At 39.7% G+C, this 24,322-nt stretch overlaps 1 protein-coding gene across 2 annotated transcripts; it reads left to right on the top strand.

Moving 5' to 3' along the window:
- The first annotated feature begins 6,084 nt into the window (after positions 1–6,084).
- Positions 6,085–12,902, top strand: NDUFB4 (NADH:ubiquinone oxidoreductase subunit B4). 2 transcript variants are annotated; one of them, XM_059388104.1, is made up of 4 exons: positions 6,085–6,382; positions 10,502–10,648; positions 12,440–12,520; positions 12,712–12,902. In XM_059388104.1, the coding sequence occupies exons 1-3, from the start codon at positions 6,203–6,205 to the stop codon at positions 12,500–12,502; spliced, it is 390 nt and encodes a 129-aa protein (XP_059244087.1). In that variant the 5' UTR covers positions 6,085–6,202; the 3' UTR covers positions 12,503–12,520; positions 12,712–12,902. The 2 variants fall into 2 exon arrangements, with proteins under 2 accessions (XP_059244087.1, XP_059244086.1); XM_059388103.1 differs by lacking the exon at positions 12,440–12,520 and having other exon boundaries at positions 6,088–6,382.
- The last annotated feature ends 11,420 nt before the right edge of the window (positions 12,903–24,322 follow it).

Here is a 24,322-nt window from a genome sequence, read left to right as displayed (position 1 = left end):
GCTAGAATGACATGTACAGAATTATATGCATAAAAAATTATAAAACATAAAAATGAAAATGAATGAGGTAAACATTCTGCTTAAGAAACTGGAAAAAGAACATTAGAGTACTCTCAAGAAAAATAAAAGAAATAAGTATAAGAGGAAAATTGATTAGAGATGATAAACAAAATAAAAAGTGGGCTCTCTGAAAAGACAAGGTAGACACCCATCCTCTAGCAGGATGGATGAAGAAAAAAAGATGCAATAAATAAACAACTGGTGCAGCCATTGTAGAAAACTGTACAGGGTTTCCTCAAAATATTAAAAATACAATTACCTATAATCCAGGAAGAGCAGTACTGGGATTTACCCCCAAAATACAAAAAATCTAATTCAATGGGCTATATGTACCCCTATGTTTATGGTAACATTATCTACATTATCTACAGTAGCCAAACCATGGAAGCAGCCCAAGTATGCATTGATAGATGAATGGATAAAAAAGATGGAAATTACTCAGTCATAAGAAAGAATGAAATCTTGCCATTTGCAACAACAGGAACAGAGCTAAAGAGTATTATGCTGAGTGAAGTAAGTCAGCCAGAGGAAGACAAATTTCATGTGCTCTCACTCATATGTGGAATTTAAGAAACAAAACGAGCAAAGGAAAAAAATGAAAGAGAGAGAGAGACAAACCAAGAAGCAGATTCTTCACTCTAGGGAACAAACTGATGGTTACCAAAAGAGACATGGGTGAGGGATAGGAAAAATAGGGGATGGGGATTAAGGAGGGCATGAAAACAATATTAGAAACAAAAAGAGGATCATAATTACAAAGACAGTGGAGAGTGAAAGAAAAATCATAAGATAAAATTAGAAAGTTTATAGCAGTAAGCTTCAAACAAGATATTTAAGAAAATTTAAATAACCAAAATTCATTCCAGAGAAGAAAACCTGACAAAACCCAAAGCATTACAGAAATTGAATTGATAGTCAAAAGTCTCCTCTGAAAATAAAAAGAAAGACCCAGACAGTTTTAAAAGATAATTTACGGAGTCTTCAGGGAATATAGCTCCTGTCTTGAATAAACCATTTTGGAGAATTAAAAAAAAAAAAAAAGAAAGAAAAGAAATGTATCCAATTCATTTCATGTAAATATACTACCAAAACTACACAAGAACAAAATTTAAAAAGACAATTATAGAGCCAATTCATCTATGAACTTAAATGGTAAAATTCTAAATAAAATGCTAATAAATGTAATTCAACTTAATTATTTGATCAGTATATTAAAAAGCATACCATGCCATGAAATAGAGTCAGTTTCAGAATGCAAAATATTCCACTTCAGAACAACCTACTAAGGCTCTCTATGTTTTTAACAGATTAACAAAACAACCATATGACTATATAACAAAAATGTAGAATTAGTATTTGATCAATTATCGCTCATCCATGATTAAAAAACCACTTTTGGCAAGGAATATAAGAGAATTTTCTTAACCTGATAAAGGGCTTCTATCAAATCCTACAGCAAATATTCAAAGGTGAACAAAATTCCTGTTAAAGCTAGGAACAAGATAGGAGACTCTCTATTTCTACTATTATAAAACATTGTACTGTAGGTCCTAGCTAAGCATAAGAGAAATAAACAAGTATGAGATTTGGAAAAGAAAAGGCAAAATTGCTATTTTCACAAGCTCTGACCAACTCCATAGATCAATCCAAAAGAATGAATGGAAAAGCCAACAGAACTAATGAAAAGTTCAACAAGGGTACTGGTTCCAAGTTCAGTGTATAAAAATCAGTAATATTACTATACAACAGCAATAACCATTTAGAAAATGTAACAGGAAAAGAAATAATTAACCATAACAATGGAATCTATAATGTAGCAGAATAATTTAATATAGGAGGTGAGAATTCTTTATGGAGAAATTTATAAAACATGATCGAAGGCCATAAAGGACCTGACTAATAGATCACAGATGGGAAGATGAAATATAAAAATATTTGTTCACCTCAAATCAAGCTATATATTTAGTGCAGTTCCAATCAAAATTCCAATAGATTTTTCTTCTCATGGAACTTAACCACTTACTACTAAATTAATCTGAAAAAGAAAATGGAGAGATTTATCCCCTTGAAATACCAAGAGTTATTATAAAGCTATAGTAGAAACAGATAGAAAGTGATGTATATTTGTAATAGGCTGTGTAGTCTTAACGTGCCTGCCCAATATACCATTTCTGAAGCAAGTAGTTCCATGTGAGTCTTCTCCAAATACGGTAAGTTTCTGTGACTTAAGTGTATCTACTGGGTAAAAACAGTCGTGTAACCTTCTTCATGACTGATTTGGACACTGTCCAAATCAGCAAAGCCACAGGTAAGTTGGATACAGAGAAAGCCACCCTCCCATGTGGTACTTTAAGGCAATCTAGATTGAATACTGTCAAACTGACTCAATAATATCCTCTTTTGGAGGAAGAGTTAATGCTAGATAAACAAAGAGAAAGTGGTTTAGTTGAGTCTCCTTGCAATTAAATTAAGTCACATAGCACTTTCTGTCTCTTCCTTGCAGTCTTAACAAGACTGATAAATGGGAAGATCAGGCTTTGATGGGACTTGAAACTTACATAATTTGGGGCATGGGGCAGGGTGGAGATGGGGGTGGGATGGAGGTGCTTCTTTAAGGAAAAATGCCAATGATGACTAGAAGAATTTCCCACAGATTAGCTTCTGGTTCTGTATATTTTTAACCTTATTTCTCCTTCTCTACCCATGTATTTCCAGGGCCAGGATTCACAGGACACGTTCACATCATAACACAAATTCCCATCCTGTAACTTCATGGCACACTGGGAGTCAACAATACCCCTGGAAGACATTCCTGCACCTGGATGGCTAGCAGTAATTTAATTCCACTTGAAATTGATGTGAATCAAATAAATATATCCCACTAAATTCAAATCTCTTTTCCCAGATCGCCCAAATGCCTCAGGCCACTGTGATCCACCCAACAGGAGAGAAAATGTGATAGAAGGTAAGGAAGTCAGAGAGGAGAAACACAACAGTCTTATTAGGCAATCGTGATTTAAATATCTTACTTTTTCTAATTTTACAAGAACAGAATGGCCATGTGAGCACATTTCTGGAGAGGGTTCATGTAAGGAGGGGCCCTGCATTAGTTTGGCAGTATATCCGTTGCTGATATTCAATGTTAGGACAAGATTTTTTAAAACAAGAATAAAGGAAAATGCTCACTATACATCAGCTGCTGTTAATCACTGATAAGTTAAATCTCTGGGCATTGGGTTTGTTCACAAATTTACCTATGATCCTACCCAATAAGAGAAAGAGTGCTTTTCATAAACAGGAACTTCTCTGCCTCTTACAGTTTTTGTATTCACCTATCTATCCTCTGTTCCCTGAAATCCTGTTCCAGTCTTGTAAACTGACCACCCCCACATATTTGCTTTTCTCTCCTTCTCCATTTTACCACTTCATCCTCCCTCTTCCCATCAAACATAGGTACATATACTTAGCCCTTGTAATCCATGTCCCAATAAATTCTGATAAATCCTATTAGGAGAAGTAAAAGTCTTCAAAACATGAAACATTCTTTGGTGAAATGACCACGTGTGAAATTGTTTCCCGCTTGAATTGTTCCATCTGTTAACCTTAGCGCCTACAACCACTCCTACCAAAGTCTTAGTCATCCATTTAGAAATATCTAGTCCTTAAAAAGAGTAGAAATTTATTGCAAATCTTGCAAAAGATGTGGACTTCCATAAAATTAATTAAAGTGATGTTGGTGAACTGCTGGATCTACATGCAAGGTGACTAATAAAGGAGGATCTCAGAGTTGGACCAGATAACAAAGGAAAATAAAGACAATCAATAAGAATGATGATGACAATCAAAGCTTCAAAAGGAAATAGTTTAGTTTCAAAGGATTAGGAGAGGACCTTGGAAAAACTGAATAAAACTCTCCAATATTCTGCAATTATGACCCTGCTGCAAAAATCAAATGCAAAGTGAAGGATAATGATCTATATAAAAATAACCACACCCACAAATTAATGCTTGATTTATCAGAATTAGCACACCATTGTAGTCTTAAATGTTTATTATAAGATAAATTCATTTTCATAATTTTTTGATTACATTATTTCAAGATAAAGTCTCAATCAAAGGGAGGAACTTTCCTGGAAAAAGGAAGAGGGAAAGGAAGACCTTTTGTACTCATCTCCATGTTTCCCAAACACAATTGTAGAAGAATCTTCTCAGGAAACTGTAAAAATTATAGGCTCCTGGGTTCCCCTGCCAGATCACTGCTGAATCTTCAAGAGCAGAACAGAACTTGGGACTCCATTTTTTGGACAATCATCTTAAGGGATCCTTATGATAATCAAGCAGATGTAGGAATAAACACCTCAACTATTCCAAAGGGACATGATGTAATTTATTCTCTCTGTCATTCTCTTTCTTTCCCTCTCTCTGAACTTTACAAAGTCTTTAAAACTTTGTCATCTGTAGTCATTGTACTCCTTTCTTCTCTCTTTTATCCTTTTTGCATGCCCTTCTTCCCAGATCAGTGTCTAATCTATAAATCAAAGGTTTCTGAAACTTTATCAAGATTATCTTTAGAATTTACAAACTGCTCCTGCATTTCATTTTGTTTTATGGTATTTTAAAACACCTTTGAAAAAAAAGACTCCTTTTTTTTTTCTCATTCCTTTAAAATTGAGTGTCTGTGATTTGCTTCAAATTTCTTTTTTCTACATTCCCTCAGCCTGTATTCTCATGAGTCCATTTTGCTCATTTGGACATTAAACTGCTTTGCAAATATTATCATACCCTGTCTGTTCTTTCTGTACTGCCTGTACTGTCAGCTCCCGGAAGACAAACACCACGTCCTTCATTTCTTCTGCATTTCCCCCACTGAGCCTAGAAGATTGACTAAGATTGACTAGTGTGCAGAATGCTTCACCTAGTGGGTGCTTAGTAAATATTTTAAAACAGTATTAAAATCTTGAATAAATTTGACAGCAGTGCTTCTCCTCATGGCTTCAAATGCCAACACTTTCTAGGTCCCTTCTCTGCCTAGCAACCATTTCCCAACATACCTATAGTCCCCAGACATTTCATCCAAGCTGAAGCTCTCTTTTGATCCAGCTTTCCTTCCCTGAGTTATGGGAATATTGTTCACATGTTTTCCCCTGTGGAATGTCTGACTCGTACCCACAGACCCTGCTGTGCAACTTGAAGTTGCTTTTTTCCCCTGGTAATAGTGGGAGGAAGACAGTAGCAATGAAGGTTTCCTTTCCAGTTACCCACTTTTTTTTTTCTCCCCAAGTCATCTTTCACATTAAGATATAATGCCTTTATGCATAAAGGCATCATCTAAAGATGATTTTTCTTCTTAGCACCCTAAGAGTGCTAAAGATTTTAGGTAAGAGGTTTTAGTATTTTAACTAAATACTGTTTCTTAACGAGCTTTATTCAGTACTTCCATTTGTTAATGACGTACTGTGGTCAGGCAGGCAACATCTCTCTTACATCATTCTCCTATTAAACATTATTTCGTGCCTATGAAAAACACACCGCTACTTGTGCTGTACCGATCTAACGTGGTAACGTACAGAAAAGCGTATTCTTTTTCTTGGTTAGAACACTGTGTTTTGCAAAGCACTTTGGCACGTATTTATTATCTTATTTAATCTTCACAAAAGGTTTGCTAGGTGGATAGAATAGGGGTCATTATCCAGAATGAGCAAGAGGAAACTCGGAGACGTTGAGTGACTTGTCCAAAGTCACACACCTTAGAGGGACCCACACTGAACAGGATTCTAGCTACATCCAGTCCCATTTTCTGTCTGCCAGTCTCACACAGCTCAACTTCACAAAATAAAGCTCGGCTCTGTCCCTAGAGATATGTAAAGCTGCTAGAAAGAAGCAACAAGCAACAGATTGTTGTAGGTAAAAGGAGGAAGCGGGGGTGGGGAGAAGAAAGGGCAAGGAAAGCGTATTGCGCATGCGCAGATCGCTATTCTGGGTACAGGACCTTGAGGAAGGTTAACGAAAGCAGCTGAGCTCGGGAGGAAACTTACAGCCTACCTTCCGCTAATGCGCAGGCGCATTCCCTCAGGACGACTGTCAGACTAAAGGGGGAGGGTCTCGGACTCGCGCAGGCGCAGTTGTGTGCCGGAGTGCCAAGATGTCGTTCCCCAAGTACGAGCCGTCGCCTCTGGCTACCCTACCCTCTACCCTCGACCCGGCCGAATACAACGTATCTCCGGAAGCCCGGAAGGCGCAAGCCGAGCGGTTGGCCATAAGATCCCGACTTAAACGGGAGTATCTGCTTCAGTACAACGACCCCAAACGCCAAGGGCTCATCGTGAGTCGTGGGCCAGCCGGGCGGGAATCGAGGGCCAGAGTCCGGGCGGTCCCCCTTCCCCGACCGGGCAGCCCAAACCCGCCAAGGGAGGCCACACAGCGGGGCGGCCACCGTTCCCGAGCAGTATCTTAGACTTTGGCCCACTTCCAGGCGGAGAGAGCAGGGCCACCTTCTAGCCCTTTGACCTTGGGCGGAGAATTTGGTGGTCAAGAGGACGATTCTAGATTCACACCCGGTTGGATTTGAGCCCTGACTTGATCACTTCCTGCCTGGGTAATCTTAAGAGACTCACCTCTGCTCTTCAGCCTCGGTTTTCCTGTCTGAAAAAGGGGGATAATACAGTACTTACAGTTAGGAGGCTGTTAGGACTAAATGAGATAAGGCATATGACTAGCCAACACAGTGCCTGAGCTGTAATGAGTTGTTCAGAAAATGTGTGTGTAATTTTTTTAAAAAACGGTTTTCCACCTTTCAGTTCACAGTTCCTAGCAATACTGCTCTCTCCTGATGGGAATATAGTAATTTTTTTTCAGTTTATATCTTTTGAAGGCCCCAAAACTATGCAGCTAGTTGAAACTCAGGTTTTTGGAATTAGATGCCAAAGCAGAACATAGTGGCAAACTAGATGACTTTAGTTTGCCAAACCCCTCCAAAGGTTAGTTTTCTGATCTTCTTATGTGGGGAAGAATAGAATAGTACATTCTTTATGGAATCATTGTAAGGTAAATGAGATATTTGTATAACACTGCAGGCACTTTATATGTTACCAGTAAACTGATAGCTGTTATATTTAGTGAGTAGGCTTTTCAGTAATTTTCTGTACAGGAGCTATTTAATTACGATGTCAAATATGATATTAAAGAAACAAAAAAACAACCAGAACTTCCCTCAAAAGTTGCATTGGTGTTCTGTAGGACTTTTTGGAAGTTGCTAGAATTGAAGGAAATTTACATCGTGCAGGCACTCTCTAAACCCTTTCTGAATATTATTCAAATGTCAAAGTATTCAAAGAGTTAGGCCCTGTAATTATCCCCATTTTACGGATGAGAAGACAACATGGGAAGGACAGATAGGTTATAGAGTGATATTCCCTTAGCAAGTGATAGAGCAGAATTTAAACTTTGAACTGTGTAACCCAAAACATTTGCTTAACCAGTTGGTTGTACCATCTCCAGTCAGAACCATGTTTACTTGAGAAGGTGTGGAGGGAGACATTTGTTATTGACATACTCACACAGGTTTGATGTGCCAGATAGCCAAAGCTTAAACCCCAGATTTTCTCTTCCCTAGTTCTGTGCCCTAGGACAGTTTCAGTTTTGTTATATAAGAGACAGTAATACCTGCCTCTTTGGTGGTTCTGTTAAATGAGTGCTTGGCACTTAATCATTTAATGATCAATACATGGAAATTCCTTGCCTAATCTTTACCAGTGATTGATTCAGTGATTAAGTAATTGCTGATATAGGCCAGGCCCTGTTTTAGATGCTGAGGTCTCAGTGTAGATTCCTGTCCTTGAGGAGCTTGCTTTCTCCAGTGAATCAGACAAGTAACAAACAAGTTAAAAAACTAAATTGTTTAGCGTGTTAGTGGTAAGTGATAAGAAAAATAAAGCAAGGAAGGGATTAGGAATGTGTGTTGTGTCGTAGGAAGGGATAGCTGCTGAAATTTTAGATACCCCTAAGGAAAGCCATCCTTAGAAGGTGACAAGAAGGAAGTGAGATGAGGGAGCTAGCCACACACAACTCTCTGGGAAAGTAGCATTTTAGGTAGAGGGAATAACAGGTGTAGGGGTCCTTAGACAGAAGTGTGCCTGGTTAGTTCCAAAAGTACTGAAGAGACCATTGTGACTAAAGTGGAGAAAGGTGAGAGCAAAGTGGAACTAGATCACACCAAGCTTTGCAGATTGTTGTAAGGCATTTTACTGTGTAGGTAATCTGCCCTTACATTTTTAACATCTCTCTGGTTGCTTAGTTGAAAATAGGTTACAGAGGACTACAAGGAGACTAGGAGGCTTTTGAGGTAATTAGGGTTTTGGCAGTGGAGGTGGAAAGTATTGAGTTCTGAGTACGTATTGAAAGTAAAGCCAACCGGATTTGCTAGCAGATTGATATGAGGTGTAAGAGTGAAAAGGGTCAGTGATGATTCGAAGGTTTTTTTGACCTAAGTGATCAAAAGAATGAAGTTGCTTTTTACCAATATGGAAAAGAATGTGAGAGGAGCAGGGATGGAGATGGAGTGGAATATTGGTAAATCAGTTGGAGATACATCACATTTGACATGCTTGTTAGACAACATGGCATTGTTGAGCAGGCAGTTGGATTTATGTCTGGAGTTTGGGGTAGAGGTCTGGGAAGGTATAATTTTGGGAGACATTGGCCTATAGTCAGATATTTAAAACCATGTGACTGGAGGAGGTAGATATCAAGAGAATGAATGTAGATAGAGAAGACCAACAAGGTCTAAGATCCAATATTAAGAGATGGGAGAGATAAGGAAGAAGAGAGCAAAAGAGACCAAGAGGAAATGGCCATAGAGTTAGGAGGAAAACCAGGCTGGTGTGTGCCCTGAAAAGCAAAAGAAACAGTTTCAAGGAGTTTTCACCATGTCACATGCTACTGATAGTTCTTGGGACATGGAATGGTGTCCAAAAAGGAGAACTGTTTCCCATGGAGTATATTTCAGAACGCCTCTTAACAACAGTACAGGTTCAGTGAACTATGGTCATGAGGCTATTGATATTGTTATGAAATGAAATGTCTGATTCTGGAAGACCAGTTTGGCAGATAAATACGTAGAGAGGTGACTGGTGGATTGAGAGCTCTGTCATGTGAGAATCATTCAAATACCTTAATAGAAGGGATAAATAAAGAATAGATGTATTAAACTCAAATATTCCCTTGAACCTGTCTATAACCTGGGTCTTCACCTTTACTGTTTTTTGCAAACAGTTTGGTTTAAAATGTATCTATGGAAGATTCAGTTTAATTATTTCAATCCTACCAATCATGACTTCTTGGTGGTGTATAGGACCTTGAATGTTCTCCTTTGGTATTAAACTTTTAAAGCTGATTTCATCTGGTTATTTTTAATCTGCCTATCAGTTAATTGGAGCAAATAATTCTATAAAGTATTTGGGGATATAGCTAATTAAATTTAATTATGTGTTTGGAGCAGATTTGCTGTCTTACATAGTTGTTCTAGTATAAGTACATTAAAATGGACAATTTTTTTCCTTAACCAAGGCAGTCTGATTATTTTTCATTAACAACAATCTTGTCCTCACTACAAATTATTTTAATAGCATAAGATGTAATAATTTTGCTTATAAAGTATCAAACAAGTCAGCTTAAAAATCTTAAAGTTCAGAGTTGGCCTACCACAGTCTTCACCTTCCTGCAACTTATTTGAAGCCTGGAAAGACAGTGCAGTATAGGGGATAGCATTAGAAAGGGTCCTAGAAACAAAGCACAGGGGCGCCTGGGTGGCTCAGTGGGTTAAGCCGCTGCCTTCGGCTCAGGTCATGATCTCAGAGTCCTGGGATCGAGCCCTGCATCGGGCTCTCTGCTCAGCGGGGAGCCTGCTTCCTCCTCTCTCTCTCTCTGCTTGCCTCTCTGCCTGCTTGTGATCTCTCTCTGTCAAATAAATAAATAAAAAAATCTTAAAAAAAAAAAAAAAAGAAACAAAGCACAAAGTATGATAGAAATCATATGAAATCTGTCCTCATTGGGAATACTGTGATTCAGTTGGTCACTTCAAGAAAGACAATGAAGCTACAAAACAACCCAGGAAAAAAAAATTATCAAAGAGAAAAAGTGGTTTCTCTGATGGATTAAAAAGATTAGGTTTCTTAAATCTTAAGTAAATAGAAAGCTGAAGGTTGATAGAAGAACTTTTTAAGTTCTGAAGGACTTGAATGGGATAGGATCATCAGAAAGTTAGTCAACAAATACTAGAAATGAAAGATCTTCCCTGAAGCTATTCAGGAATATTCAGGATATACCCTTAACTGTGGTGGGGCACAAAAGGTGCCCTCTGCCCTCCCACACACAGAAGTTTTGATGAGATTGTTTCAGTGTGGCCCTACTTAGTTCTGTAACTTTTTGTTTTCCTGAATTTTAGGAAGATCCTGCATTGCTTCGTTGGACCTATGCAAGATCGGCAAACATCTATCCCAATTTCAGACCCACTCCCAAGACCTCGCTCTTAGGAGCTCTGTTTGGAATGGGGCCCCTTTTGTTCTGGTTTTATGTATTCAAAACTGACAGAGTAAGTATTGGGACCTGACGTTTAGTTTCTGTGTGACAGGTTCCCCTGTGCTGGCTGCAGCTCTTTCTCTAGGCATTTGCCACCAGTGCTCCTCCCACCTCAGTCCTTTCCTCTCCCTTCAGTTTCTCTCTTATCTTTATTTGTTTCCAGCAGGGGTTAAAACAGGAAGTTTCAAGTATGTGTTTGATTGCATTGCTTTATCATTTCAACTCATATTGAAATAATACTTTGCTAAAAATCACAATAGTCTTTGAGTCTTTCAAATTTAATTTCAACTTAAAATAATAAGTTGGTCAGTTTAAATTTCTAAGGCTTGAACTTAGACTGAAATGAAAGCATTTTCCTGGTGTGTTTTAGGTGATGTAAAGGAATTGTGCTATGACTATTAAGAGAATACAGAAGTAACTTTAGAAAGTTAACACTAAGGGCTCCTGGGTGGCTCAGTAGGTTAGGTGTCGGACTCTGGATGTCGGCTCTGGGCTTGAAGTCAGGATTGTAAAGGGCATGGAGCCTGCTTAAGGTTGTCTCTCTCCCTCTTCTTCTGCCCTACCCCCGCTTGCATGTGCATTCTCTCTGTCTCAAAAATTAAATACAAGTTGGGGCGCCTGGGTGGCTCAGTGGGTTAAGCCGCTGCCTTCGGCTCAGGTCATGATCTCGGGGTCCTGGGATCGAGTCCCACATCGGGCTCTCTGCTCAGCAGGGAGCCTGCTTCCTCCTCTCTCTCTGCCTGCCTCTCTGCCTGCTTGTGATCTCTGTCTGTCAAATAAATAAATAAAATCTTTAAAAAAAAAAAAAAAATTAAATACAAGTTAATACAGAAGTTAAACTTTCCTATTTTGACTTAACTTTAGATATTATCTTTGCAAACCTTTATCTTGAGTTTTCTTAGTCCATTATTTTAAAAAGATGGTTATTTGGGTTAAGTATTAACAGAATACATAAATTATTTAATGTGTTACCAGTTTGTATGAATTCTAATCAGTGTTGGTCACATTTTGTTGATTAATGTTAAAACTTTGTAATATGCTAACAGTGGGAAAGCAAAAGCAACCTGTGGTGGGAATCTGCCATTAGAGGCCATATGATTGCAGAGAAAGCCAATTTTATCTTTGACACCAGGCCATCTTGGTACTAGCCCCCAGAAGGCTTTGTGTCGCCATCTAGAATGGAGCCCATTCATTTAGGTTTGTCTTAAACTGGCCAGTCCATTCTCCTGTAAGAGCTTCTATATTTTAATTGTCTGATAAAGTACCCACTTAACAAAAAGATAGGCCCCACTTATCCGAAGGTGTTTGCATTTTGCTTTTGACATACACTTTTTAGTGGGGTAATATAATTCTTCCAGTATGTGCATAAATTGTTTTTCAATAGGAGTGTTTTCTCATTGTTCCTTTATTTCTTCAGACTGCTGCTTCCTTACACATACCCTATAGGCTTTAGACAGTGGGGGATTGGAATTAGGTTTGGAGTATTTTAGTCTGGTTTTTTAGAGTTGTACCATGGGTTATGCCAGATTACACTGGTTCTTTGTAAACATTTCTGTATTTTCCAGTACCTTTTTTGTTTGTATATTTTGCAAAATGGTCACCACAGTAAATGTTAGGCAACATCTGTTACCATGCATAGTTACAAAAGACAATCTTTTTTCTTATGATGAGGACTTAAGATTAATTCTCTTAGCGACTTTCATATATTCCATACAGTATTATTAACTATAGTCACTATTATTGTACATGACATCCCCATGACTTATTGTATAATTGGAACTTTGTACCTTTTGACCCCTTTCAGCCATTTTGCCCACCACCCACCCTCTGCCTCTGTCAGCCACCAGTATGTTCTCTGTATCTATAAGCTTGTACCTATGAAATGGTAAGATTTCATTCCTTTTTTTTTTTTAATTGGCTGAATAGTGTTCCATGTATACATATACATATCCATTGATGGACACTTAGGTTATTTCTGTATCTTGGTTATTGTAAATAATGTTGCAATGAACACGGGTCAGAATGTGTTATTTCTAATGAAGCTTTTGTTTTGTTTTGTTTTTTCTGTCTCTGCAGGATAGGAAAGAAAAACTTATCCAGGAAGGAAAATTGGATCGAACATGGAATATTTCATACTAAGTCTGGTAGTGATGACTCTCTGTATTATTGTTTAAATAAATCTTCTATTAATCATTAAAAATTTTCTTATTATTTCCTTGAGTCAACAAACATTTGCTGGATATACAATAAAAGAGTTCACAGTTGCATAGAGAAACAGATTCATGTTCATTCATTTAGTTATTCAGCAAAAGAGCATCTGCTGTGAGCCAGATACTGTGCTGTGTGCCCAGAATACAGCTGTCAATAAAACAGACTGAGGCTCTGTCCTTAAAGACTATTGACAACTGTCACAAGACTGAAAGGGCAAAACAGAAGCATGAAAAGGCAAGATGTGTTGAGGATGGCAAGTTGAGGGCCACTGTCGGGTGATAAGACAAGAGGAGACCACATTAAATGGAAATAAAATGGTTTAACACATGACTTTGGAGGTTAAATTGGGGTCAGAATCCCATCTTGGGCTTAACAGTTGGAATACAAGGCCTCCTGTTTCCCTGTCTCTGGCATGGAGATAGTAATGCCTACTTTCTCATAAGGTCATAAAAATAAAAATGAGATAATAGTACTGCTCAATAAAGTAAAGCTACATGCTTTATAGTTCAGTCTTGAAACAATAGGGTAACGGTTTCACCTTTGAAGGTGGAATAAAGTGTTAGAGGGAGAACATGCTCTTTGGGGCTGATTTACATTAGTACGTTGGTTTTAACTTTCAGAGCATACAAGTATTTTCATCAGGTTCTTTTATGAGTCTGAGATACTCTGAAACGCAGAGCTTGAGAGACAAGCTTTTGTGCAGGTAGTTTATATTAGGGAGTCATTGAAGAACAAGTGTCAGACTGGTAAGAGTAAAATAGCTAGAGGGACAGCCCGTCAAGTTACGTGCTATTGGCCTGTTGCCTCAGAGTGGTGGGCTCATTCCCACTAGGGACCTTCTGAAGAGCCCTGTGGAATGTACATAGAATGTTCCCTGCTGACAAGGAGAAAACAATTATCCACTAGCTACTCCCCTAGTTGGTCACAGGTTGTCTCATGCAGTTAATTGTCTTTCACTTCTAGGTATGGGTGAGCCTCAGAATAGCTGAAGGTTCTTACAGGTTTCTTACGTGGAGGCGGAAGGAAGTGTGGGGCAGAAAGAGATGTGCTATACTGCTGAGGTGGCATATTGTCAGGTCACATCTACAGGAGCTCAGAGCAGCAGCAGCAACTGGAGTAAAATGATGGGCCAAGAGGAAGTGAGATAGGCACAAAAGGTAGACTATTTCCGTATCCACTCCATGTTCTGCTTAGATCTGTGCACATTCATCTGCAGTGCCGTTCAGGGAGGTGGCTAGGTACCATCTCCATATAGGAGGTTTAGTGGAACAAGATTCAGTCCCACACTGTTGAAACTGGTCTGAAGCTGTAACAGATTCATCATTTCCCCCCACAACACTCTAGATTTTCGTTCCTTGGCCATCACTTTAGAAGGTCTAGAATGCTTGCCTGTTGGGAGCCAGAGAACCTTTATCTGCAAGGCCAGAACCTTGGTTGCTCTTGTATCATCAGGCCTTTGCTGCAGCAATTACCTGTTCACATTCATCACTGGACGTGGAAGTACTGAGAAACACCAGTGACTCCCCTGGATTCCAGATATATCCCCTGGGCCCCCATTCTGTAGTAGCAACCCTAGCTCCTTATGAAGGTCATTTAGTGCTGCTAATATGGAAATTTTTTTTTTTTTTTGTCTATTTCCCAGGCACAAGGAGTCCAAAATGACCAGGAGGTAATCACAGCTTCAGATTAAAGTAAAATCCTCTGATACTGTGATTTATAATAAATATATATTTAGTCTTTGTCCTTGTTTCTGGCCCAGAGTTCCTAAAACCCTCAGGATTTTCTAATGATAAAATAGAGGTGTCTTGTTAGGTTACTGTGCTAAGTTTTGACCACACTTAAGCCTGGGTCTGGTTGCCAAGGGAACCAACAGTGATGAGAGGTTGGAACTGTTTAGGATATTTAGGATAGTTCTATTCTTAAATTTTGAGGAACCTTCATGCTGTTCTCCACAAGTGGTTTACCAGTTTGTTTTCCTACCAACAGTGCACAAGAGTTCCTTTTTCTCTACATTCTCACCAACACCATCATTGGATTTATAAATACCTTCTCCCATTCCATAGCTTGCCTTTTAGTTTTATTGATTGTAAAACATTTTTGTTAACATCAAGAATTTACTGAGCAATATGTTCCTAGGAGTTTAATCAATTCCTAAAGATTTTTTATTACCACAAACAATGCCCCAAATCGCACCCAGAAGTGGTCTGGTGAGAATACCAATAACCACCTCCTCTGAGTGCTTAATGTTATCATGCGTCTGATCATTATTGCTGGCCCTGAGCACTGGGCACAGGGGCCTACACTGGTATTGCCTCCTCTGTGGGCCCAAAAGCTCAAGCTTATTAAAACCAAACCACCAAGGACGCCTGGGTGGCTCAGTGGGTTGGGCCTCTGCCTTCTGCTCAGGTCGTGATCTCAAGGTCCTGGGATTGAGCCCTGCATCGGGCTCTCTGCTTGGCTGGGAGCCTGCTTCCTCCTCTTTCTCTCTCTGCCTGCCTCTCTGCCTACTTGTGATCTCTCTGTCAAAAAACAAAAACAAAAACAAAAACAAAAAAAACACCAAACCACCAGAGAGAGATCCTCAAGGTTCCCATATCTTCCCATCACTTGCTCCTGAATTTGGGAGAATGTGATTGGCTGTGCCTGACTTCTATCAGCAGGGAAGGCTGAAAAAGCAAGGGCATGGCATGTTCAGCTCTAAAGTATGAGGCAGATAAGGAATTCCCAAACAAAGTGGTTTAAATGCTGAGCATCCAAAAATGACAAGGAACTAGAGCCACATCATAAGGCTCTTACCACAATTAAGACCCTTAGGCTTCATCCTGATGGCAATGGGAGTCACTGAAGGTATTAAGCAGGAATAACCTGATAAGATTTGCATTCCTGGAAGATCATTCTAAATCTGGACAAGGATCTCAGGGCAAGAAAGGCTAGAGGATGACCAGTAATCAGGCTGTTGTAAGACAAGGCTAAGAATGATTTTCAATTTTGAGACAGCCCTGAGTGAAGAACAAAGCAGTCCCTGCTAATCCCAGGATGACTCATTTGGATGTGAACTTGTCGAAAGCTTTATGAAAGTCTAAATATATTATCTCTATTAGTTCCCCTTTATGCACATGCACAAGGAGCCAGTCTTCTTAATATTCCTTTATCTGTATATGACATCCCTTCCCCTCTCCAGGACAATATCACTTCGTAACAGGCTGGTTTGTTAAATACTATGTCTTTTTACCCTTTGTTATAGATCCTGCCTAGAGGAAAAGATTACATTCATGCTCAGACAAAATTCCATTGGGTTCATTCCCTGACTTACTTTCCATTTTATTTTTTCCTCATTCTTGGTAGCACTTGACACAGTCTCATAACTTTGGGGAAGATACAGAGTTCTGGTTATTTCTCCATTCTTCAGGATCATTAATGGAGTATTTGAAAAGATTAGAGATCTGTATGTGAAACTATCTTGATCAAATATGCATGATTTAAAAATATGGACAACACCTTAAAATTAGCTCTAAATATATTCAAAGACTAAATTTCAAAGTTTCTGCTGCTACTTTCTAGCAGCAGAAACACATAGGACACATGGTGTTCACATAGAATTTTATCGTTTTTCTAGTAGAGGATCTGTGTGTACCTCTGATTATAATGCTTGCACTTATTTCCCTGCTGGCCTCCTTGTTTACTACCATTTCCCTAGCAGAGATAGAGACCCTTTCTGTTGATACTGTGACCTGGAGCGACATTGAACTAAGTCATCCACCTGTATACCCTTCAACATCTCAAGAAAGTTCAGTGTGCATTGGTCTCATTGCCAAGCTTCAGGATTTGAAAGATTAAAGTCAAGCTGAAAGTCTGACATCTGATCTCTGCAGATTTCTGCAGCAAACTTACCCTTAGAATTCAAGTTCTGGGGCCCTTGGGTGGCTCAGTCATTATGCGTCTGCCTTCGGCTCAGGTCATGATCCCAGGGTCCTGGGATCAAGCCCCGCACTGGGCCCCCTGCTTGGCGGGAAGCCTTCTTCTCCCTCTCCCTCTCCCTCTCTCCCTGTTTATATTCCCTCTCTTGCTGTCTCTGTCTCTGTCAAATAAATAAATAAAATCTTTAAAAAAAAAAAAAGAAGAATTCAAGTTATTTTCCTCCGTAATCACAAGGAATATCACCTGATCAGTTTTGAGTTAATTCTTTACTTCTATCACCAATTGCATTGAAATCATTCCTCTCTTATTTAATAATTAGTTTCTAAAAATATTGGGGGTGGGAGTAGGGAAAGGAGGCAATTGACTGATGCTGCTCCAGAAATCAATATAGGAAGGACTCAGTGGTTGCAATATGAAATTGTTGTGAGTAGGAGGAGAAGGTGTAAACTCTTGAAACTGCATTTGCATGATTAAGCATTTTTTTTTACTTACATTATGTTTCATAATCGAAAACATGAAATTTGCTAGAGAGTGTTTTATTTATGCTTCATATAGGATGGAGACAGCGTCAAAGAGTTACTACTTTTTATATGAAGTGGCTTGGGTGAGGGTAGATGGAAATAAGGGAGGTCAATTACCCTGAAGCCATCTATTAGAGTCTGGATAGACTTCTATCTAGGAGGAGTCAGCTTCTCCTCCAAAATCATGCTCTGCAGAAGGGGTGGCACAGAAGTGTTTGGTCCTATCAGGGTATTTGGGAGGAAGCACCAATGCAAGCTGCAAGGGGAGTGAGCTGCTGTTAGTCTGCTGGTACTGGAAATGCTCTGTTTCCTGGAGCCTTTTGGGTGGAGGAGCCTGTGTCCTATTGACTTCTAGGACACTGGCTGTCAGATCTCCTGCATTGATCAAACACTTACTGAGCCCTGGTCATGTACTAGGCACTGAGGATACTTCTATGAAGAAGATAGAGCTCCTTCTTGGAGGAAAGTACATTGGAGAAAAACATAGCAGCTAGCACTTAATTAAACTTTTACTTGTATTCTAGGCACTAAACTAAAGAAAGGGCTTTACACAGCTCACAACATACCTTAAAAATCCCCATTATGCAAAAGAGATTTAGAGAGGTTAAATAATTTGCTTGAGTCCTCAGCTAATAACAGCTGAGTCAGAACTTAAATCTGGGCAGGCTGACTCCAGAGGGCAGATCTTTAACCATTCTTTCAATGGGATGAAGACTGATGCTCTGTGGAATTGGGTACTGAGAAAGAATGGGGCCTCTGGAGGGCTTAGGGCCTGCCACTTGTACTTTCAGATTTTCTAGCACATTCACAGGTATACAGGGCATTAGAGTCAGAAAAATCTTTGAAGATCTGCCAGTCTCACGGCCCAATTCTATAGGAAAGGTTTAGGGAGGAGAAATAACTTGTCTTACTCTTCAAGAAACCTTGCTAATTTGAGGATTAGGAGTCTAGGTTTCAGTTAAGAATAATGGCTCTGATTGTCCATGTCACTGTTTGAGATTGAAAATGAGACTTGGGATAATTGAGACAATTGCTTACCAACCTCCTTATCTCATATATACAGGAAACTCAAAAAGCCATTTTAATGAAGATGTATTTGGAGAAATCAGGCAGATGTTTGGAGCATTTCCTGTGTAAAACAAGTATTCACAGATTTGTCTCTTGGGGCTGTGAGAGTGAAGATGTTAGATTCAAACCCAACACTTCCCATGTTGTTCTTGCTGGATTCCCACAGGAACGTATCCCTGGTGGGCACCAGCTTGCCCAGCAGCACCCACTACCCCTCCTTTCCTTCTGATAGAACCCCTGATTTCTTCAGGAGGTTGGTGGAAGTCCTTTTATCCAAGGCAGGGTAGACACGACCCTAGCCCCAGGGAATGAATCTGGGATTGGGCAGGAATGGGCATGGAATCCAGCCTGAGCATAAGACATCAGGAAAGTCTGGTGGGAAGGGCTTCCTTTCCTGAAAAAAAAAAAAAAGGACAATTCCCAAGGAGAAATCCTTCCTTTCCCTTCCTGCTTTTTCTTTCTCTTCTTCTAAGAGTGTGGATATAAAGCCTAGAAATGAAATGAAGATAAAACAACTTGCCAAAAATTGCGTAGTGGAAAACCAGAATGAACTTGAGTCCAGGATCACTCGGTGCCCAACCTGCCAACCTCAGACTCCTTTTTATGAGATAAAGTCCTAGTTCTTAAGCTAATGCTAGATTTTCAGTTTTACAATTTTTTACAGTTGAATGCATGCATAAATACCATGTCTTTTTATTCAGAGAAATCATGTCATAAAATATACCTGTCTTTTAGATTTTAATTTTATTCATAGGATCCAAAATAAAGGCAATAAATGCTCACAGGTAAGCAAAACTGCTCTATTTGTTAAATTTCTCTTCCAGGTAACGTATAGCATTGCATACACTTGGTTTTTACAAGGTATGTGCTGCTGATAGTGCTGTGGTGAGTTATGTGGAAGCTTCTGATGTAATATCAGATTTATTTATTTATTTATTTTAGGCGATTGTTTATTTATTTTGGGGGGTGTGTGAACAGGGGGAGGAGCAGAAACAGAGGAAGAGAGAGAGATGCAGACTCCCTGCTGAGCACAGAGCCTTACCCTGGACTCCAGGGCTCCATCTCCCTACGGGAGATCAAGAGTCACATGCTTTTCCAACCGAGCCACCCAGGCACCCCATAATTTTAGATTTAAAAAAACCAAAAGTAGGCTAATTAGAGTCCCAAAGGCACACATGATGAGGCAAGATTCCTCCAGGAAAAGTTCTGTAGCTAGTCATATGCAAACTACTTACATCAAAGTGTAGAATCTGTCTTAATTTTCACATTAACTGAGCTATTAATACGCACTCTTGATATCTTAAATTGAGCTTTAATATCATTTTCTTGCTTTAAGACCTAAAAGATGATGAAAGAAATCCTTCTAAATTTTGTACACTTTGGGCTTCTGTTACTTATTGCATGAGAATCATCATCTAAATGCTTGTTTGTTTGTTTTCTTAAGATTTTATTTATTTGTCAGACAGAGACAGCACGCACAAGCAGGGGGAGCAGCAGGCAGAGAGAGAAGAAGCAGGCTCCCTGCTTAGCAGGGATCCCCATTCGGAACTCAATCCCAGGAACCTGGGATCATGACCTGAGCTGAAGGCAGATGCTTAACCGACTGAGCCACCTAGGTGTCCCATGAATGCTTGTTTATTTAGCAACAAGGATCTTGATTTATTCATTCCGGTGTCACCTACAGTAAGTGGCACAGTAGCCTCACTGAGGGAGGAATGAATACATATTCACCGAGTTACAACAACAGCAATAAACAGTAACAAAAGTAATGGCTAATATTTCCCTATGCTCACTATGTGCCAAACCCAGCTTTCAATGCCTGGTTTTATTTCACCCCCACCAAATCTCTGTGAAACAAATAATTTCCCTCTTTCACATGTGGAAGGTGAGCCTCAGAGACGTTAAGCCACTTGCACAAACTTATTCAGCTTTGAAAGCACAGTCTCAATTCCAGAGTCTTGGATTTGGTAATTAAGTACCTGCATTTTACAGCTGAGGAAACAGAGGCTGAGGGAAGTTTAGTAACTTTCTCAGGGTCACACAGCTAATAAGTGGTAGAACCTGGATTTTAACCCAGGCAGTCTGGCTCTAGCATCTGTTCTCTTAACTATGTACTATACTAACTCACAAAAGGATAAACTTTGGGCATACCTCAGATTTGTGATGCAGTTATATATAAAGTTGATAATATGAAAATGAAGGTTAGTTGATCACTAAATGTAATGAAGTTTAAATGTCAACTCTCAAGCTTTTTTTTTTTTTTTAATTTTAGTAGTAAGATAACTTTGAGACAGAACTTACTTCAAATCCATAGTGATGAATTTTTTCATCACTCTGGAAAATCATAACACAGAAACTGCACACTAACTTCTAACTTATAAAGAATTTACACCTAGGCCTTAGCTTTTCTAACTCCTCTCCTCTTTCCCACATTCTCCGGATGCCCCACCTGGGCACCAAAGCTCGCTCTACTGCTTCTAAGGTAGTTTTCCAAAACAGTGGCTCTCAGCCTTGCCTGTGCATTGGATTAACTAGAGGAATTTCAAAAAAACAAAAACAAAAACAAAAACAAAACCCTCTCACTTAGGGCAAGAATATGCAATTAGAAAAAAAAGTCACTTCAACAAATGGTGATGGGAAAATTGGACAGCTACATGCAGAAGAATGAAACCGGACCACTTTCTTACACCATATACCAAAAATAAATTCAGAAGGGATGAAGGACCTAAATGTGAGATAGGAAATCATCAAAATCCTAGGAGAGAACACAGGCAGCGACCTCTTTGACCTCAACCGTAATAACTTCTTGCTAGACACGTCTCTAGAGGCAAGAGAAATGAAAACAAAAATGAACTGTTGGGATTTCATCAAGATAAAAAGCTTCTGCACAGCAAAGGAAACAATCAACAAAACTAAAAGCAACCTACAGAATGGGAGAAGATATTTGTAAATAACACATCAGATAAAGGGTTAGTTTCCAAAATCTATAAAGAACTTACCAAACTCAACACCTAAAAATTAAATAATCCAGTTAAGAAATGGGCAGAAGACATGAAATAGACATTTTTCCAAAGATATCCAGATGGCTAACACACACATGAAAAGGTGCTGAACATCATTCATCATCAGGGAAATGCAAATCAAAACTATAACGAGGTATCACCTCACACCTGTCAGGATGCACAAAATCAAAAACACAAGAAACAAGTGTTAGTTAGGATGTAGGGAAAAAGGAACCCAACGGTCTATCTGCTTTCAGGGTAATATGTTAGAAATCTGTATCTGCATGGCTACTTCACAAATATGGATACAAACTTATATTTGTATCAAAGATGAAGTGACACGGGTGCCTAGGTGGCTCAGTGGATTAAGCCTCTGCCTTCGACTCAGGTCATGATCCCAGGGTCCTGGGATAGAGCCGCCCACCTCCATCGGGCTCAGCAGGGAGCCTTCTTCCCCCCTCCCCCTCTGCCTGCCTCTCTGCCTTACTTGTGATCTCTCTCTCTCTGTCAAATACATAAATAAAATCTTTTTTTTAAAAAAAAATGCATTGACAATTTTCTCACTGATGTTGTTTTATTTAATAAAGTTGAGAACCTGAGCATTTAAAAAAAAAAAAAACACCCTCATGCACAGTTGGTGGGAATGCAAACTGCAAAACCGCAAATCGTTGCAACAACTGTAGAAAAGAGTATGGTTTTTCCTCAAAAAGTTAAAAATAGAACTATCCGGGGCGCCTGGGTGGCTCAGTGGGTTAAGCCTCAGCCTTCGGCTCAGGTCATGATCTCAGGGTCCTGGGATCAAGCCCAGCATCGGGCTCTCTGCTCAGCAGTGAGCCTGCTTCCCCCTCTCTCTGCCTGCCTCTCTGCCTACTTGTGATCTCTCTTTCTCTCTCTGTCAAATAAACAAAATCTTTAAAAAAAAAAAATGGAACTACCCTATGATCTAGTAATTGCACTACAGGTATTTATCCAAAGATTATGAAAACATTAATTTGAAAGGATACATGTACCCCTATAGCAGCATTATTTACAATAGCCATGATATGGAAGCAGCACAAGTGCCCATTGATAGATGAAAGGATAAAGAAGATGCAGTTTATAAATAAAATGGAATATTATTCAGCCATAAAAAAGAATGCAGTCTTGCCATTTGTGACAATGTGGACAGAGCTACAGAGTATAATGCTAAGTGAAACAAGTCAGAGAGAGACAAACACCATTATGATTTCACACCTTAGTGGAATATAAGGAACAGAATGAATGAACAAGTAAAAAAAGGCACAAACCGAAACATAGACTCTTAACTATAGAGAACAAACTCATGGTTATCAGAGGGAAGGTGGGTGGGGGGATGGGTGAAACAGGTGATGGGGATGAAGGAGGACACTTGTCATGATGAGCACCTGAGTAAGGCATAGAATTGTTGAATCACCTTATTGTACGCCTGAAATGAAGACAATACTATATGTTAACTATACTGGAATTAAAATTAAAAACTTAAAAGAACTTAAAATAAATTCATTTGGGCTCTATCCCCAGCATTTCTAATTTAATTGATCTGAGACATACCTCAGGCAGTTTTAGAAGCTGCCAGGAGATGGAAGGTCCAGCTGACGTTAAGAACCACTGTGGTGGCTGCAGCATTTCTCAACCTTGGCACCATTGGCATTCAGTACTGCCTAATTCTTTGCTGTAGGAGACTATCCTGTGCGCTTTAGACTGTTTACCAGGGTCCATGACTTTTATCTGCTAGATGCCAGTAGCAACTTCCTCAGTTGCGACAACTAAAAATGTCCTAGACTTCGTCAGATGTCTTGGGAGGCGCACAAAATTGGCCCTATGGAGAACCATTGCTCTAGAGCCATTGCTACTGTCCAAGCTGTGAGAGAAGTGTCTCAAAGAGAAAAAGAGGAAGAGTGGCTTCTATTGCATCTCAGATAGGAAAATATGTAATGATGCCAAGGGGTTCTGTCAGAAAACTCTCTTGTCATTGGAGAAAACTTAATCAGGAGGAAACTTAATTTTTTAAGAATTTTTATTTCTCAGGAAAGAGATAGTATATCTCTTCAGGAGCTTGATAGAGGAAGGTATCTTCGAGAATAGGGCATTAAGGAAAGGGCACAGATCTTTCTTGCTGATCTGAAGCACAACAGAAGGAAACTAAATCTTTTTTTAATTAGCGTGAACAGCCTGGGTGGGTGAAATATTGTCTCTTGCTGAGGAGTTGCTGCCAATAAGATAAAGTAGAGGAGATAAAGCACAAGGGCTGGGACCGCATGGTTGTAAACGCTGAATGTTTCCTCAGCTCTGGGAAGGCTCGGCCACCAAAGTGATGATGGAGTGAACAGAAATGGATGAGAGTCTAGGTACGTGGGTATGAGCAGATTTAGAGGAGGTTATTCTGGAAAAGTTGGAGTTTGGGAATAAACTATTTGAGTGGTCCTCTTAGTTTGGGTCATCTGAGAGGAGAGCCTAGGAAGCACCCAGGAGTGTGGGGAAGGGAGGCCAGGGAAGCTAATCCCAAGTGCATTGTTGGACATGACCTCCGTGGGCAGCAGAGCTTCATCCGGCTCTGGAAGTTCAAGGGGCCGGCCGGGCCAAACACAAGCCTCAGAAGTGTGGGGCAAGAGGGCTAGAGTGTTTATCCACAAATTCCCATTTGTCATGGGTTGAGGGCTGTGCCCAGGGCCATTCAATTCCAGCACTTCTGGTGGCTTCTGGTTTGGGCCTTGGGCAGAGTTGCGAGTGTGGCGCAGGCAAGTGGATTTGGCTGGTCAGCACCGGTTGGTGCTTGCTGGTGGGAGATGGGCAGACTACTAGCAACTTCTGCTACAGTGGCCAGTTTCAATGCTTATTTAAAGGTATTGACTGGTTTACTAGTTAACAATGTTCCATTTTTAATGAAGAGTTCTTTATATTAAGGAACATTAGGAAGGCACACCAGCCTCTGTTGCCACCTTACTGTTG

Source organism: Mustela nigripes, chromosome 2 (genome assembly GCF_022355385.1).
Source record: "Mustela nigripes isolate SB6536 chromosome 2, MUSNIG.SB6536, whole genome shotgun sequence".
NCBI classification, from domain to species: Eukaryota; Metazoa; Chordata; class Mammalia; order Carnivora; family Mustelidae; genus Mustela; species Mustela nigripes.
This window is presented reverse-complemented; position numbering and strand designations above follow the sequence as displayed.

What these genes read in the sequence shown, in the direction of transcription:
- NDUFB4 (XM_059388104.1), top strand. Translation starts at nt 6,203, where the DNA reads ATGTCGTTCCCCAAGTACGAGCCGTCGCCTCTGGCTACCCTACCCTCT. An exon ending in CCAAACGCCAAGGGCTCATC is followed by an intron (nt 6,383 to 10,501) that starts GTGAGTCGTGGG and finishes CCTGAATTTTAG; the next exon opens with GAAGATCCTGCATTGCTTCG. An exon ending in ATGTATTCAAAACTGACAGA is followed by an intron (nt 10,649 to 12,439) that starts GTAAGTATTGGG and finishes GACCCCTTTCAG; the next exon opens with CCATTTTGCCCACCACCCAC.